This window comes from Peromyscus maniculatus, chromosome 9, assembly GCF_049852395.1.
Source record: "Peromyscus maniculatus bairdii isolate BWxNUB_F1_BW_parent chromosome 9, HU_Pman_BW_mat_3.1, whole genome shotgun sequence".
Taxonomy (NCBI): domain Eukaryota; kingdom Metazoa; phylum Chordata; class Mammalia; order Rodentia; family Cricetidae; genus Peromyscus; species Peromyscus maniculatus.
Genome location: NC_134860.1, coordinates 57,892,400 through 57,907,994, shown reverse-complemented (window position 1 = coordinate 57,907,994; position 15,595 = coordinate 57,892,400). Strand labels below are relative to the sequence as shown.

The 15,595-nt window shown below is 46.0% G+C and overlaps 1 protein-coding gene across 16 annotated transcripts in view; it reads left to right on the top strand.

Annotated features, from left to right (window-relative positions):
* The window catches only part of Atp8a2 (ATPase phospholipid transporting 8A2), a 592,551-nt gene that overhangs the window by 123,147 nt on the left and 453,809 nt on the right, over positions 1-15,595 (top strand). For 13 of the 16 annotated variants that reach the window (XM_076545122.1, XM_076545120.1, XM_076545123.1 and 10 more), the window contains exon 2: positions 3,892-4,036. In XM_076545122.1, the coding sequence (XP_076401237.1) occupies positions 3,936-4,036 (101 nt within the window). In that variant the 5' untranslated portion in view covers positions 3,892-3,935. Of the gene's footprint in view, positions 1-3,618; positions 3,756-3,891; positions 4,037-15,595 lie in introns of those variants that run through there. The other 3 variants (XM_076545113.1, XM_076545114.1, XM_076545111.1) reach the window with 1 other exon arrangement.

Here is a 15,595-nt window from a genome sequence, read left to right as displayed (position 1 = left end):
ATACAGATTTGTGTTCTTTTGAAAACGTACCTTCCAGCCTGGGGTAGGTCAAGATGAGGTCACAGCGGTAGAAGAAATGTATCTGAATCTTGGCAGTGGGGAACTCGTGACTATTTCTTCACAGACTAAAATCTCCGAGTCTGACTTTTGTAAGTACAGGTGGATGGGCATTGTGGCATGCTAGGAACGTGGGAGATTTGATGTCCCCCTTGTTCTCTCACCTCTTATTTGTGTCAATAATCTTTTGCCATTTAGTACTTTTTTTTTTTTTTTTTTGGTTTTTTGAGACAGGGTTTCTCTGTGTAGCTTTGTGCCTTTTCCTGGAACTCACATGGTAGCCCAGGCTGGCCTCGAACTCACAGAGATCCGCCTGGCTCTGCCTCCCGAGTGCTGGGATTAAAGGCTTGCGCCACCACCGCCCGGCTATACTTTTCAGAATTTAAATGCTGGGCAAACTACTGTTTTCACTCTTTTATTATTTTTAATTATGTGTATGGGTGTGTGTGTGTGTGTGTGTATATATATATATATATATATATATATATATATATATTATGCTTGCACATGCCCATGGAAGTCAGAGGTGTCAGGTTGCTTAGAACTGGATTTACAGGCCTTTTAGAGCCACCTAACATGGGCACTAGAACCCGAACTGGCATCCTCTCTCACAGTAGTATGTGCCCTTAACTGCTGGCCATCACTCCGTGATTTCTGCCAGTAACGCTTTTGTCCTAGGCTGCTTTAAGCTTGGGTATCTAATCCTCTCCCCCTTTGGAACCCACACATCCAGCTTCCATCTCTCAAAGGACACTCTTGCAGTTTCCTCCTGGGATGTCTTTCAGGTCTAAGTCTTCTTTCACTCTTCACTCAACCCATGCATTTCCTGGCTCACATCAAGACTGCACAGGTGTATAGCCCGTCCGCTTCTGTCTCCTGCTGCTCTGTTCATCACTGCTGGATGCCATCGTTCTTGCTTAGACATCATCTGTGGCTTCAGCCCGGCTCAAAGCTGGGCCTTCTCGACCCTGTGTGTCATCTGCTGTCTGCCCACAGGCTCTGTTCTCTGAGCTTCTTTTCTGCTCTTCCTCAGTTTGAACCCTCAACACGGATTTATGTTTCACTTGGCCCCCAATACAATTTTTTTGTCTCCTTAACATTTAGTTGGGCTTTCCTTGTCCTCATCCATGGTGCCCTCCTCTTTTCTAACAAAATCCATGTCCAACCTGTAAGGCTCTTACATCTTCCAACCACTTCTCCACCCAAAGCACAAAGTGATTATGTGACCTCTGACCTCCCTTAACCTTCAATCCTACTCCTAGTTACTTGGTTATAAACTGTCACTCACTGCTAGGTAGCTGTAATGGTGTAGGTTGTCCCTTGATTCCTTAAACTACTTGATATTTTAGAGGACAAGAGGCGAGACCTCCCATTTGGTGAACCCAGCAGCATCTAACTGATTTTTCAGGTGTCCTGCTTATGGGTATCACTTACAAAGCAGTGCAGTGCAGAATCCGTGAGTATGTGGTCCACAAAGTAGGAAATAGTGGGAGTTCCCTTAGTGATGTCGATTTCAAGGATGTGATGCTTAGAAGAGGGGAGAGCCACAGAGTGAGTGCAGTCCTGGCAACAAACTGTTTGATCCAAGCTAATGTCAGGTCTTTGATCCTCTGTGCCTATCACCGTAGGTCTACCCGGGAAATTCAAAGGCATCATTGATGGGTTCCCATCATGTGCCAGGTTATGGGACTCTGGGAGTCTCATTCAGGTGACTCTAGTAGACAAAACAGATCCCTGCTGTCCTGGAACTTGAGCTGCTGGGTATGAAAAAAGCAGCACAAATAAATAGTATCAGGTGATAGCGATGAATGCTGAGGTGGAAAACAAACCAGGTTAAGTGGCAGAGAGAAAAGCTGTTCTTCTATACCAACTAGTCACAAAGACATTCTCCATCTGTCTGAAAGTAGTGTGTGCTTTAAAATGCAGCCAGGCTGGGGATAGGGTTCAGTGGTAGAGCACTTGCGAGGTCCTGAGCTCTATTCCTGGCCTACAGAAAGAAGAAAATAAACCTAAAATCAAATCAAAACAAAGCCCATTCTTCCTTGACTGAAATCCAGGAAGCAGAGTTGGTGGGGTAGCCAGGATGGAAGTAGACATTCTTGTTTCTTGCTGCCCCTTCTCTGCAGTGAGAGGGCTTGGCGGTGTCTACTGGCCAGGGTAGACCCTAGAAGGCAGGTGGCGAAAGGGAAAAGGTGAGGGATTGATCCTACAGTAAGAAATGGCCTGGGGGTGGTGCACCCCTTCGTGAAGGAGCAGAAAACGGGTGTGTCTCTGGCTTGTGGACCCAGGTGTGAGCACCGAAGCCTGAACCTACCACGTGCTCTCGACTTTGGGAAAAGGAAAGGCTTAAGACTTCTTCACTAGTCTGGATAGTATGTCAGCTTTGAATACTCAATTTGTTTTCCAGTTTCCCCTTTTTCATGTTAAGTATTGAAATCCTTACACTCAAGTTAACAAGATGATTTGACCAAAACTTAGTCATTCAGATGATTTTCTCCACGTCACTAACAGGTTTCTCTGTAGCTAGCAAGTGGAAGTTTGCTCCGATAAGATGTAAGTTTTGTAAATGAGGTGCGACATACACCTCTTTGATAGGTAGAGAAGATGGGGTATTAGTTGGATAAATATTTAAGGAAAGCAAGGTTCCACCCGCAGAGCTGGAGGGTGTGGTGGTGTGTGTGTTTCTGCTCGTGCAAAGTGTATATCCTTCTGCATACACCTCAAGAAAAGTGCCTGGGAGTTCAGCTCACTCAGAAGCTTCGATACAGGGCTTGCTATCAATGTTATAGAACTGGGAGGCAGGGAAGCTTGTGTGGGAGCCACAGAAAGTACTTAAGCAAGGAACTGAGAGCTCATGCTCTGGACCAGACCTGGCGAGCGTGAAGTTGAGTCCCTGAGGTTATCTGTGGACACCAGCAGCAGAACCCTACAGGATGGCGGTGAGAGCAAGCTCTGCCCATCAGACTTGGGACTCGGATTCCACAGCGCAGAGGGTGCTTTCACCTCCTGATCCTGTGAAGACTGCACGTGGGGCACCTCCCTAAGGGCAGTTTGTCTCACTGTGACTAAACATCGTCCAAGAGGCCCAGAAAACCCAGCTCCTGAGCGCAATCCCTGGGACGAGGCGTGGCCTCGGTTAGGTGATGTCTTCTGGCTCTCCTGCTGACTCCCTTGGCCTCCTCTCCAGTCTCAGGCAGTCTAGAACGGCCCTCCTGCCTTCGCCCCTAGCTAGCCTGGCCAGCGCGGGTACCGCAAGCTACATGCGCCGCCAACTCCATCCTTGCGTGCGCTCCGGGCTGCCGAGACGCTCCGGAGCGCTGGGGTTGGGCAGGACGGACGGGGTAGCCCTGGGTCCGCGGGGCCTCCTGAAGGTCCAGGGCGGGGTGAGGTCTCTGTTAAGTCCAGAGCTCGAGAAGCCTGGAGAACCTTCTCCACAAGTCCAGGTTGGGTGGGGCTTCCGAGGAGGGGCGGGGTCTCCACTGATTCACGGAGGGACAGGGCGTCAGTCAGGGGCGGGGCCTCCGCAGATCCGTGGCCCGGCGGGGTCCCAGGGGTGGGGCCTATGCACAGGTCGGGGTGGGGCGTCTCAAGTCACCGAGGGGTGGGGACTCTCAGGTCCAGAGCCCGGCTGGGTGGGGCGGGGCCTGCCGCTGCCTCTGGCGGCCGTGGCTACAGTCTGATCTCCAGGGGCAGCTCAGGTACATAGGCGGCCCCAGTCTCTCCGGAGCATCCTTCCCGGCTGGTCCCCGCCTGCAGCGCGCTCGCTTGCAGCTTCGGGCCTGGAGGCTGACTTCTTTTGTGTTTTGTTTTCTGCCCCACGCCTCGTCTCTGCAGGACCCGTTCGTTCTTCTGCGGGCTACAAGAAGGCAGAGGATGAGATGTCCCGGACCACGTCTGTTGGAGACCAGCTAGAGGCACCGGCCCGCATAATTTACCTCAACCAATCTCATCTCAACAAATTCTGCGACAACCAGATCAGGTAGGAGAAGCCGCAGCCGGGTGAAGCTCCAGGCTCATCTTCACGGGATGGCTTTACCGTCACCCGGGGCGCGGGGGGGGGGGGGCTCAGTCCACTTGCTTCCCCCCCAGCACTTCGCATCTCTGCCTCCTGCACCCACTTTGAGCCCAGAGGTCCACACCCAGTACCCAATGGGTCATATGAACACAGCTGCTGTCTTCCTCCTCCTCTTTGCAGTGCTGTGCCCATTCCCTCTGTGGGCTTTGTGGAAGTTACTCTCATGCCAAAAGTGAAGGTGTCCACTCACCCCTGCACTGCCTTCCAAGAATTTCCTTAGTCTCCGTGTAACCTCATTGATGGTTCTCTTTGTCATACTACTCTCTTGAGTAGTTTGCAGAACGTCTGTGGGGACATACTTTATAAGGGAATCCCGCAGGCCACAGAGACTCACGTTCATTTCCCAGTGTCCCACTGCATTTGCTAAGGGTCTTATTTGCTAGGAAACTTTGTCCGGAGTCAGCAGAAAAAAAATGAATGGAAGGTAGCATTTTAGTGTCTGCTTAGAGTCTGCTCTTTGTCTGCTGGCCACTGTTAGATGTGTTAGCCATGCCAGCATCTCCAGAGTCTCGTGGAGCAAGTCATTACCTCCAGATCAGGAAACTGGAGTGGAGAGATGTGATATATTGTACTATGCTCATATATTAATAGCTACTAAATTGGAAAGCGGGAAATCAAACCCACTCATCTGACCAGCAAGCATATTCCAGTTGCTGTGCAAAATTTGTTTCTTAGCTTGGTGTTAGCACACTTGGAAATGTCAGTGAACTTTTGGGCTCTGACCAGCTTAACCTCTGCGAGTGATTTCTGAGGATAGTTTTGTGAGCTATGTAGATCGTCATACTCAGGCCTGGAAGATACGGATAGATCAGGTCCCACGAAGATTATTGAGGTACAATCTAGTGCTCTTTTTAATAAATAAGTAAATAAATAAATAAATAAATGAATAAATAAATAAATAAATCTTTGGCTAAAACTTTGTTATTGTTACATATCTAACTATTACACTACCTCAGTAATGCCACACTGGCTGCCTAGCTTGCAGCAGGGTCTGGTTGTTGGTCATTTCTATAGCTTAATAGGATTTGGGAAAGAGCAACAATGCACCTATATGCATTCATCTTATTAAGGGAGTGTCAGATTGTGTGGCTTTATTTTGTGTTTCAAGAATGACCTTTGAGCCGGGCGGTGGTGGCGCACGCCTTTAATCCCAGCACTCGGGAGGCAGAGCCAGGCGGATCTCTGTGAGTTCGAGGCCAGCCTGGGCTACCAAGTGAGCTCCAGGAAAGGCGCAAAGCTACGCAGAGAAACCCTGTCTCGAAAAACCAAAAAAAAAAAAAAAAAAAAAAAAAAAAAAAAAAAAAAAAGAATGACCTTTGAACACATTTTATACTTAAAAATTAAAGCTTAGGATATCCAAATCTTCATTCCTGAATAAATAGGCTTGTTTTGAAATATGGACCACTGCAGATATTGCAAACAGCCCATTATAGTGTTTTTTTTTTAAATCAGGGAAATAAAAAAAAAAGAGAGGAAATTGGAGCCTCATATATTGCCAATAGGAATGAAAGATGGGGAGGGGCTGCTGCTTTGGAAAGCGGTTCAGCATGCCTTCAAAAGGATCGGGGTCAAGTTAGTACAAGAGCCAAGCAATTCCAAGAGAAGCTAACAAGTGTGGAAACAGAGGTCCTCACAAACACACGTACACCATGTTCATAGCAGCAGGACTATGGTGTCCCAAACACGCACACATCAGGTCTTCATTCAGGTGAGTCTATGAAGTGTAGAAGAGCCACACAATGGAATATTACCTGGCTATAAAATGTTACAGCATGGGTGAATCTTAAAAATATTAAATGAAAGGACAAGTCATGAAAAGCCTCATTCCGTATGAACTGATTTATGTGAAATATCTAAAAGAGAGATGCATCTTGTGATACATTGGTGGTTTCTGGGGCTGGTAAAGGATGATGGAAGTCTGGGAGATGGAGAGTGAGTGTGTAGCTTGGAATGATGTCTGTGTTACTCCAAATACATGAAAAGTCATTTGGAGCCGAGCATTGGTCATATAGTTCCATGTCTCCACACTATTTCATGTTTCTATTGAATTCCTAGCAAAAACACTAAGGTCATTTTTAGAAAAGTTAAATATTGTATAAGGAGATTTGTTTGTTTGGAGCATCACTTTTCTTTCCTTTTTTTTTTTTTTAACTTATGTGCTTTTCAAAAGGTATTTTTGCTTTGTTCCACCGGTTTTGATATCTCTTTGTGGTGGTTTGAAATAGTGGCAATAAAGTAGTGATCTTCCCACCCCAATCCCTTGTTTCCACGGGAGGTGTGCTGTTTATGTTTTTTGTCAACCTGACACAGGCAAGGGTCACCTGGGAAGAGGGAACCTCAGTTGAGAAAATGCCTCTGTTGGATGGCTCTTTTGGCAAGTCTGTGGGGGGGACATTTTCTTGATTAGTGATTACTGCAGGTGAGCCCAGCCCACTGTGGATAGTAGCATCCCTGGGCAGGTAGTTCTTGGGTGTATAAGAAAGCAGGCTGATGAGCCATGGAGAGCAAGCCAGTGAGCAGCCTTCCTCCATGGTCTCTGCTTGAGCGCCTGCCTCCAGGGTCCTGCCTTGAGCTCCTGCTCTGACTTCCCTTCATGATGGCCTGAACACGGCAGGCTGAGATAAACCCTCTGCCCCCAAGTTGCTGTGATCATGTGCTTATCATAGCATTGGAAAGTGAACTGGGCTGGAGGCAAATGTTTAAGACCAGTGGAGCCTCGATACCTGTCTGTGTCAGGGCGGTTTTATCCTTAGAGGGATTCCAACTGGTTACCCGATGCATAGTATCATTTTGTACTTTTTTTTTTTTTCAAGAAGGACTTGGAATAAGTATGTGTATTGAATTGGCTAGGAATAAAGCGGGCATATTCCAGCTGTTTAACTGTATGGCTGGATTCATTTAAAAATATCATGCTAAGTATTAAAATGTCAATGTCTGACTTTGTGGTTTATCCTGTAGGAAGGTTTCTAAATGCACTAGACCCAGGCTGAGAACTTTACAGCGTGGCCCTTGCGCATCTGTAAAATAGCCTTGGAGTACGTGTTCCACCTTTACTGTGTGTTAGTGGGAATCGCTAATGGTTGTCGACGACTTGTAGTTCATTAGGAACTGATTACAAAGCTTGACACTAGAGTTTAGGGCTTTTTACAAAACATTGAGGTGTGGAATTGGAGCACTTAAGAAATGCTCAAGTCAACTTTACAAAAGATTGATTTAAAAAAAAAACTAAGCTCTTTAAGGGAATATTTTCATAAAAGGGAATTGCTAAGGAACTTTTTTTATTAATATTAGTTTCCATGTGAAAAGGTTGATACTTTTCTCATAGGCAAGAACATGGTGTGGGGGGGGTCTTTCTCAGACTGCCCCTCCCCTCATGCCTGGGATGGAATCTGCCTTACACACTCGAAGCACAAGCTACACACCCAGGCATGCTGCTTCTAAATTAAGCTTTTTGGAAAGAAAAGATCTCAGGGGGCAGCTGAGGGTCCTAATGGTCCACTGACTGGGGTATCTTTCCAAAAGCCTACCCTCCCCAGGTTGGGGTTCTGATACTCTCCCGCCCCAGGCCCTTTCTGGCTTAGCCCTGTAAAAGCAAGTACAGAGTACTTGCAGCCCTGGGCAATTACTCTGTACTTGCTTTTACAGGTGCTTGGTGAGGTTTGATTTAAAGACAGGAACAGGGCCTGGGGGTTTGATGGTGAGGAACGGGGACTGTTGAGCATCTGGGAAAAGTATGTAAAAGATGATGTGCTGTGATTCAGTGTGGGAACTGATGAGTCTGAATGAGGGGGCTTGACCTGGAGAATGGCCCGGAGAGCGAGTAAGCAGCCCTATCTGGTTGGTTGGCCTACACCTCTGGGGGATGCTCTACCTGGGAATTCTAAATTCTTGGCAATCAGAATTTAGTCCTGAGAGTTGTGTCCTGTGTGCGAGTCTCTCCAAACCTTGGTCTTGGACTCAACACTGAAGTAATGTCTGATCTGCTGCTTGCTGACCTTTTCCTCCAGGAAGCCAGAGAATTATCATTGTCACCACGGTGGTCAGTTTTGAAGCGGCATCTTTTCCCTAGGCATTGGTTCTCACCTAAGAGGACAATGATTTTCTTCACTGTTTAGAAATTAACAGTAAAGCTGGGCATGGTGACGTACGCCTTTGATCCCAGCCCTTGGGAGGCAGAAGCAGGTGGATTTCTGTGAGTTTGAGGCCAGCCTGGTCTACATAGTGAGTTCTGGGACAGCCAGAGCTACATAGTGACACCATGTCTCAAAAACAAACCAAACAAACAAAAAGAAATGAATAGTAGTTAATGGGATATTTCATTGTTCTTATACATATGGAGGATTGTGCACCTAACAAGATCTCCTTTTTCTGGTGTATAATCTTATCTCCTTTTACACATTTAAATGCACAAAATGAGATACCTAAAGTTATAGTTAAGTGATACTTTTGTTTATTCATGGAATTGTGTAACCATCATAATTGTAAAATTTAGACCATTTATACCTCTTCAAGAAGAAACTGTACCATCTGTCAATCATCCTTCTCTCTCCCAGTACCATCACCCATCAATTATCCTTCTCTCTCACTGTACCAGCTATCTGTCATCCTTCTCTCTCCCCTCTGCCTCCTCCCTTCCCTCTCAATGCTAAATAACTACTAAGCTACTTTGTTTCTGTAGGTTTCTCTGTGTCAGACATTTCTCATGAATGGTACCATATCCTTTTATGTAGATTATTTAAATTAAAGTGTAACAAAAGCATGCTATTTAGAGGAATGGGATGGTAAATCTTTAGTTTTCTATATCCTGGCACAATTTACCAAAGGAATGATGAACAATATTTGTGGTACCATAGTCAGCAATATGTCATCCTTCTCTGTGGTTATCAATGCATGTCATTTGGAATTCTGACTTTTTCAAGGCTGTAAGGAGTTTTTATGTTTGGAGTCAGGTCTTCAATGCAAGTCTAGATACTTCATTTGGGTTTGGAGTGACTCATTCATTTCAGGTGGGCGTTTCAGCTAGCAGCAATCTGCAGGAGAGCAAGTGAGAGTTGTCAGATTAGTGTGTTTCTTCACATTGCTTTGTCTTAAGGGAAAATTGCTTTATATTTAATGTAAATATGTTTCTGTCTTTGCCAATGTAAGTTTAAAATAGAGTATTACCTGTATAGAGGGAAGAACTGAGCATCGGGTGCTGGGTGTATATAGGATCATCATTTTTTTTTAATTTTTTTTGGTTTTTCGAGACAGGGTTTCTCTGTGTAGCTTTGCGCCTTTCCTGGAACTCACTTGGTAGCCCAGGCTGGCCTCGAACTCACAGAGATCCGCCTGCCTCTGCCTCCCGAGTGCTGGGATTAAAGGCGTGCGCCACCACCGCCCGGCTAGGATCATCATTTTTAAAAGCAGGTTAAACATCTCTAATTTGAGAATCCAAAATTAAATTAAAAAAAAAACTGGTCAAAATCTGAAACTTTTTGAGAATCAACATGATATCAGAAACAAAATTCTACATGTAACCTCATGTGGTGTCTCACCGTCAAATCAGGCACAGCAAAGACGTCCAGTAAAGTTACTGTCAGGCTAATGAATGCAATACATGTGAAACGCAAATAGATTCTATGTTTAGACTCAGAAAATCTCATTGTGTCTACACCGATAGTCCCAAGTCCAAGAAAGACAGAACAAAAAGCAAGCAAGCAAGCCAGATCAGAAACAGTCATTTTGGTGAGGGATGTTTAACCTATATGCTGGGACCAGATGTCCCGGAGAGTAAGCTTGTCACAAGGGATGGAGAGAACATAATAACCTTTAGTAGTCCACTTGTAGGTACACTGTGATTCAGAGGATAAGTGTATATGATACTAGAGCCAGTGGTATTGGATACTATGAAGATAAAGAATTCTCTAATTTTTTTAAAGCTACAGAATTTAGTCAGATTCTGTTTTCTATTAAACCAGCTTGTTATTTAGTAAGGAAATACTACCAAAATCTTAATAATTTATTTTCGTTGATTTTCAAAAGATCATTATTTAAAGGAGTTGGGGGTGCAGATCCTTGTAGAGTTTGTCAAGCAGGCACAAAGGCTCAGTCTTCAGTGGGGAATAAGCCTGGCATGGTGGTGCATGGCTGTGATCTCAGCACTCAGGTGGTGCAGATGGGAAGGTCAGTTCAAGGTCATCCTCAGATGTGCAGCAGATACAGGCCAGTCTGGGATACACACAGTATCTCAGAAATAAATAAACAAGGCTAGAGATGTGACTCACATATTGCAGTTTTGCAGGGTGAAAAGGAGGACCTGAGATGGGATCCATAGCACTCACATAAAAAGGCAGACATGAGAGATGGAGAGCTGGCTCAGTGGTTCAGAGCAAGGGACCTGAAGTTTGTTCTCAGCACCCACGTCAGGGGGCTACCAACTGTCAGTAACTCCAGCTCCAGGGGATCCCACGCCCTTGGCCATATATGACTGGGCACCAACACTCATATATGCATACCCATAAGCGTAGTTAAAAATAAATTGTATCTTTTTAAAGCCAGGCATGTTAGTATGTGCTCATAATTCCAGCAGTGGGGAGGCAGAGACAAGAGGATCTTGGGGCTTGCTGGCCAGCTAGTCTAGCCGGTAAGTGAACTCCAGGTTCAGTGAGAGACCACGTCTCAAAAATTAGTGATTGAAGTTGACACCTGATATCAACCACTGGCCTCTACACACGTGTGCGTACACACACACACACACACACACACACACACACACACACACACACACACACACGGAGCACATATGCAAATAAAAAAAGCAAAGCTTATGTATGTCTGACCAGGGGCAGCTGTACTCATCAAGTTTTTTGAAGATAAAATACTCATTGATTCCTTGCTTATGTTGAACGCATTTACCTAGCTACCTTCAAGTCCCCTGGAGATCTCGTCTCGATTTCTGCTATTTTTACATTAGAGTCAGATACTCTTGGTTAATCTCCAAAGCAGACAGTTTCCTGAGTAGGGACATCATAATAGATCAGGAATACGTATTTTTGTATCCACTAACAGCAAATAGTTCGACAGAAGAGTCTGGTTACTGAAAGTGATGTCTGATTTGTACTCCAGGGAAGAATTTTGAGGTATCTTACAGTTGAAAATATTGAAATTATAGGGTGCTTGGCATCATATATCAGGTAACCACTAGATGCCTAAGTTGTCTTGAGCTTTATTTTTAGAAACAGAAAAAAAAAAAAGCATGTCAGCCTTGGGCTAGGTAAGTATTTGATGTTTCTAAGGAAACGGCAAATGTCTGGGATATTTGGCGGTGATATTCATCAAGTTGACCTTTGTGTGGGTGCATAATGGAACCAAAGAAACCTCTGTACTGCTCCCATTCATAGGTAGGCAAAGGCATTCTGTTTGAGGATCTGGATCCATGACCTATTTTACTGCTCTCCTCTTCCCAAATCCCTCCCCTCCCCTCCCCTCCCCTTCCCTCCCCTCCCCTCCCTACCCTTCCCTTCCCAAGTTCCTTCTCTTCCCAAATTTCTTCCCCTCCCATCCCTACTCCCCTCTCTTCTTTTTAAATTTAAGACATGGTCTCACTCTGTAGCCCAGGTTGGCCTTGAACTCACTCTTCCATCTAGGCTGGCAGGGAACTTGACTTCTTCCCAGATTCTATGAACTCACTGTTTTCTGCAGACTTGAAAGCGTATCTTAGTCTTACTGAATCAATCAAAGATTCATTATTGGGAAAGAGGTTAAAATTGAACCAGAGCTTGAGGAAACTCTGAGGGATGGGGACTTAAGTGCAGAGGAGAAGGTACCTGCTGAGCCCTGAGAAGAGCCTGTGGCTTGAGCACAGTGCAGCGTGACGATGTGCTTCCTTTGGACCATGTGCTGTGGTGGGGTCGCTACCAGAGTTTGCAGGCTAATAGCCTGTGTTCTAGCAGCTCCAATAAGCAAGGTTTAACCACCTGTCCCCAGGATGTCAGTTAAAGAAGCTTATAGACGTGAGAGGTTTATTCAATACAGCCACATTAGGAAGAGTAACAAATAAAGGGATCTAGTGACCACTAAGTCCATCTTCAGGGTCCTGATAAGTTGTTAGGGTTTAACAGAGAACCAGAAGTATGCATAATTGGCAGTCCTAATTAAGGAGTGGTTGCATGCCCATCAGTGATCCCTCATGTCCTGGCTCTGGCTGTGGTCTGTTCTTAGGGTGCTCTGGTAAGTTGTCAGAAGTGTGTGAAATCTTTTCTCGGGAGGCAAGTTCCTTCTCTGGCTGGCACAAAGGCTTCAGCCTTTTCCTTCCTTGGCACAGGATGCCTGGGGACATTTTCATTCTTTGAGGTTCATTGTTTCAAAAGTCCGGTAGGCAAAGCAAAGAAGACTAGAGTCTCTCCAGTGTCTTTCCTGACAGGTGCTTACAAGATGTTGACGCTGGGAAAACTGAGTGATAGGTAGATAGTTATTCTGTTGTATCTTTTACAAGTTTCCATACGCCTGTGGTTTTTTTCAAGATTAAGAAAAAATAAATAAAAAATAACAATAAACCCAAAGTTGAAAACCAGCCAGAAGTGATCTAGGAGGACAAGAACGCAAAGCTCTCGTCTTCCTGCTGGACAGGAAGGCAAATGCCTGGTTCTTTTGTTAGAACAGCAGTGGTGCTCAGAGGAGAAAAGGGCTGGGTCTGGGGACTCAGTGGCTAAGAGCATGTACTGCTTTCCCTGAGGACCCGAGTTTGGCTCCCAGTATCCATGCTTACAAGTACCCATAACTCCAGCTCTAGGGGACTGTGCCTCTGGCCTCTGTGCACACCTGCATGCACATGCATATACTCATACTCACATACATGTCGTTAAAAAAATAAAGTCTTTCTAAAAAAGGACAAAAGAAAGGGACAAGGCCTTCTCAGATTGCTGTGCTAAGTAGATGGGGGAACACTTGCTCTCTGGTGTCCAGTAGTCTCCCCTATGCTCCCTGCCCACAGTTTGCATTCAGGACACCTGGGCTAGGTGTACAGAGGCTGCAGCACTTGGGCCCTGGCCAATTCTGTTGTGCCCAGCATTCAGTCTTAGATCTTGGGTTCACCCAAGGGCTTGCTGTGCCACCTGTGGCTCCTCAGAACACAGCAGATGCTCTCTCAGGGACCGAATCAGCATCCCTTTCCAGGGACAGCGCTTAGAGAGAACAAAAGGGGAGTCTGACCATTGTTGGGATGTTTCATAGAGAAAGTTCCTGAAAACCATGAGGTCAGGGTAGATTCAAATGCTGACCTACTCTTTTCTCTTTAGTGAGAGCCAGCTCCACAACGTAAATCAGAGCTTTTTAGCTAGTCATCTTGTTTTATATTGGAGGCGATTGAATGAACTTAGATGAACTGAGAACACTGTTGGCCGTTCAGGTGGATTATTCCGTCTCTTCAGGACTTGTGTGCACCATGGCTTGAAGGGCTCTGGAGAACCACTGTCAGTCGGTCCGTTTCAGCCTTCAGGCTGTTGAGAGCCAACTCCTAGATCTGTTCTCTCTTCTTTCTGAAGTGTTGAAGACTTTGGTGTATGAAATGCATCAATAGGCCGATTTCCGGGGGGCAGAAGACAACTACAAAAGCACCTGCAGAAACTTGGGGATCAGGCACAGAGTTCAAGCCTCACAGGAGGGACGCAAATGGCCAAACATTGTACAGCTCAACAAAGGGCCAGGGACTTCTCTTGGAAGGAGTGTGGGCTGTGGGAGGCTGATGGAAGGGGGTGCATAGTTGGGAAGGACTGTCTTGTGACGCAGATGAGGTTTTCTAGGTGACAGGAACCCAGGTCGTGTTTGAGTTGGATGTCAGAGTCCTCCTGTCTTCCTGTGATATCTTTCCAAGGCAGAAAAGGGATGTCGGGGGAAAGCCTGTTTGTACGCCCTGCCCATTCACTTCACTAATGTAATAAATTTGTCAAAGGACGGCCTCCGAGTCAATGCTGTCTGTAGCTTCTCTGAATAGCCATCTTGAATACAGAAAGCTAGTAGGGGATATTGTATTTGAGGTGCCATATTGTGGGACCCCATACTGTCACATAAATTCACAGTGGTCTCCAAACTTTTTGGATTTCATGTCCCCTCAGTATAACTTGCCAGCACAAACCTTTGCCATTGCGTTTAAATATCTGTAGACTGAACTGTTGCCATGCCTCCACCCTGGGCATGCATTTGCTAAGGTTTTCAGGTAAGCACTGTGGGTGTGTAAGTGTGTGTGCTTAGTTGTTTTGAATGCTTGTGACTATCTTATCAGACTTAGTTAAGTTTTCCTTTTGCTCCACCCAGAAAAAGGCCCTGGAGAGCTTGGATTCGGAGTAGACATGCTTGTGCAGACTTTTATATTGCTGACAGCTTTGCAACATTATCATTTTTGGTGTGGCTTCGTTGTATAATTCTTTTGGGGGAGAATCAGTGTGGTTGAAATTAGATAAAATAACCCATAAATCCACCTAGCTTGGAGACACACAAACAGAAGCATAGAGTCATAAGCAGGGAGACAGATGGAGGGGTGGGCGCCTCTGTCACCCTGCGTTTGTCAGCCTGGGCTGCCAGAGCCAAGGGTCAAACATTGGGCCTGGTGGCTCAGAAAAGAGAAATGTGCTTTCTCCCAGCTGTTGCTGCTGGACGCGACACCCTCGAAACTTCATTTAATTCATTTGTCTTCCAAAGGTTCCACCCGCAAATATCACCACATTTGGGGCTTTATATATTTAAGAGGTATAATTCACTCTTCTCCCCTCCCCCAACACTGGGGGGTTTCCTGTAACACTTCCCCGTAGTGGGTAGCCATTCCAGCTTTGATCTGGAAGTTCCAGCCCCCATTGAGGCTTAGGTAACTGTCACACCTACAAGGTGGGCCGAGAGAGGACCCTGAAGACCCGAGATCCGGATGGGCTGGCTCCCTTGGTTCCTGGACCCTGGATGCTGGAGGTAGACCAAGCTGAGTTCTCCAGAGAACACCGCCAGACTGCGCTACACCTTTCCCAGACCCTGTAACCTATCCCTTCACTTGTAAGTTACCCCACAAAATAAACCTCCCTTTTAACTATGTGGAGTGGCCTTAATACTTTCACCAGTGCTTCCCCTCCAGCCATATCATATAGGACCAAGTGGGGAGAGCGTCTCCAAAGTCAAGCTACCAACAGCTACGACTGGGGGAGTTTGGAGAGGGACATGTCAGTATAAGCCCTGGGGATAAGTCCCTTCTGAGCCTCGCTGTAGTGCCCTGTGCCGTACTTCTTTGTCAAGTGGGGCTGTTCCCCTTCCTTGGAGAAGATGGTGGGGGAAGGGGGGCACTTTTGCTTCAGACCACAGCAACTCTGAGCCTGATGGTACAGGGTTATGCGAGGCAGTGGAGTGTAACAGCCAAAGTGTCTTTTCAGATCTGGGTCTGCCCATAGCCAGCAGAGCTTTTACAAGGGGCAGTGACAGTGTCTTCCTCAGGGTGCCTTGGGAGAG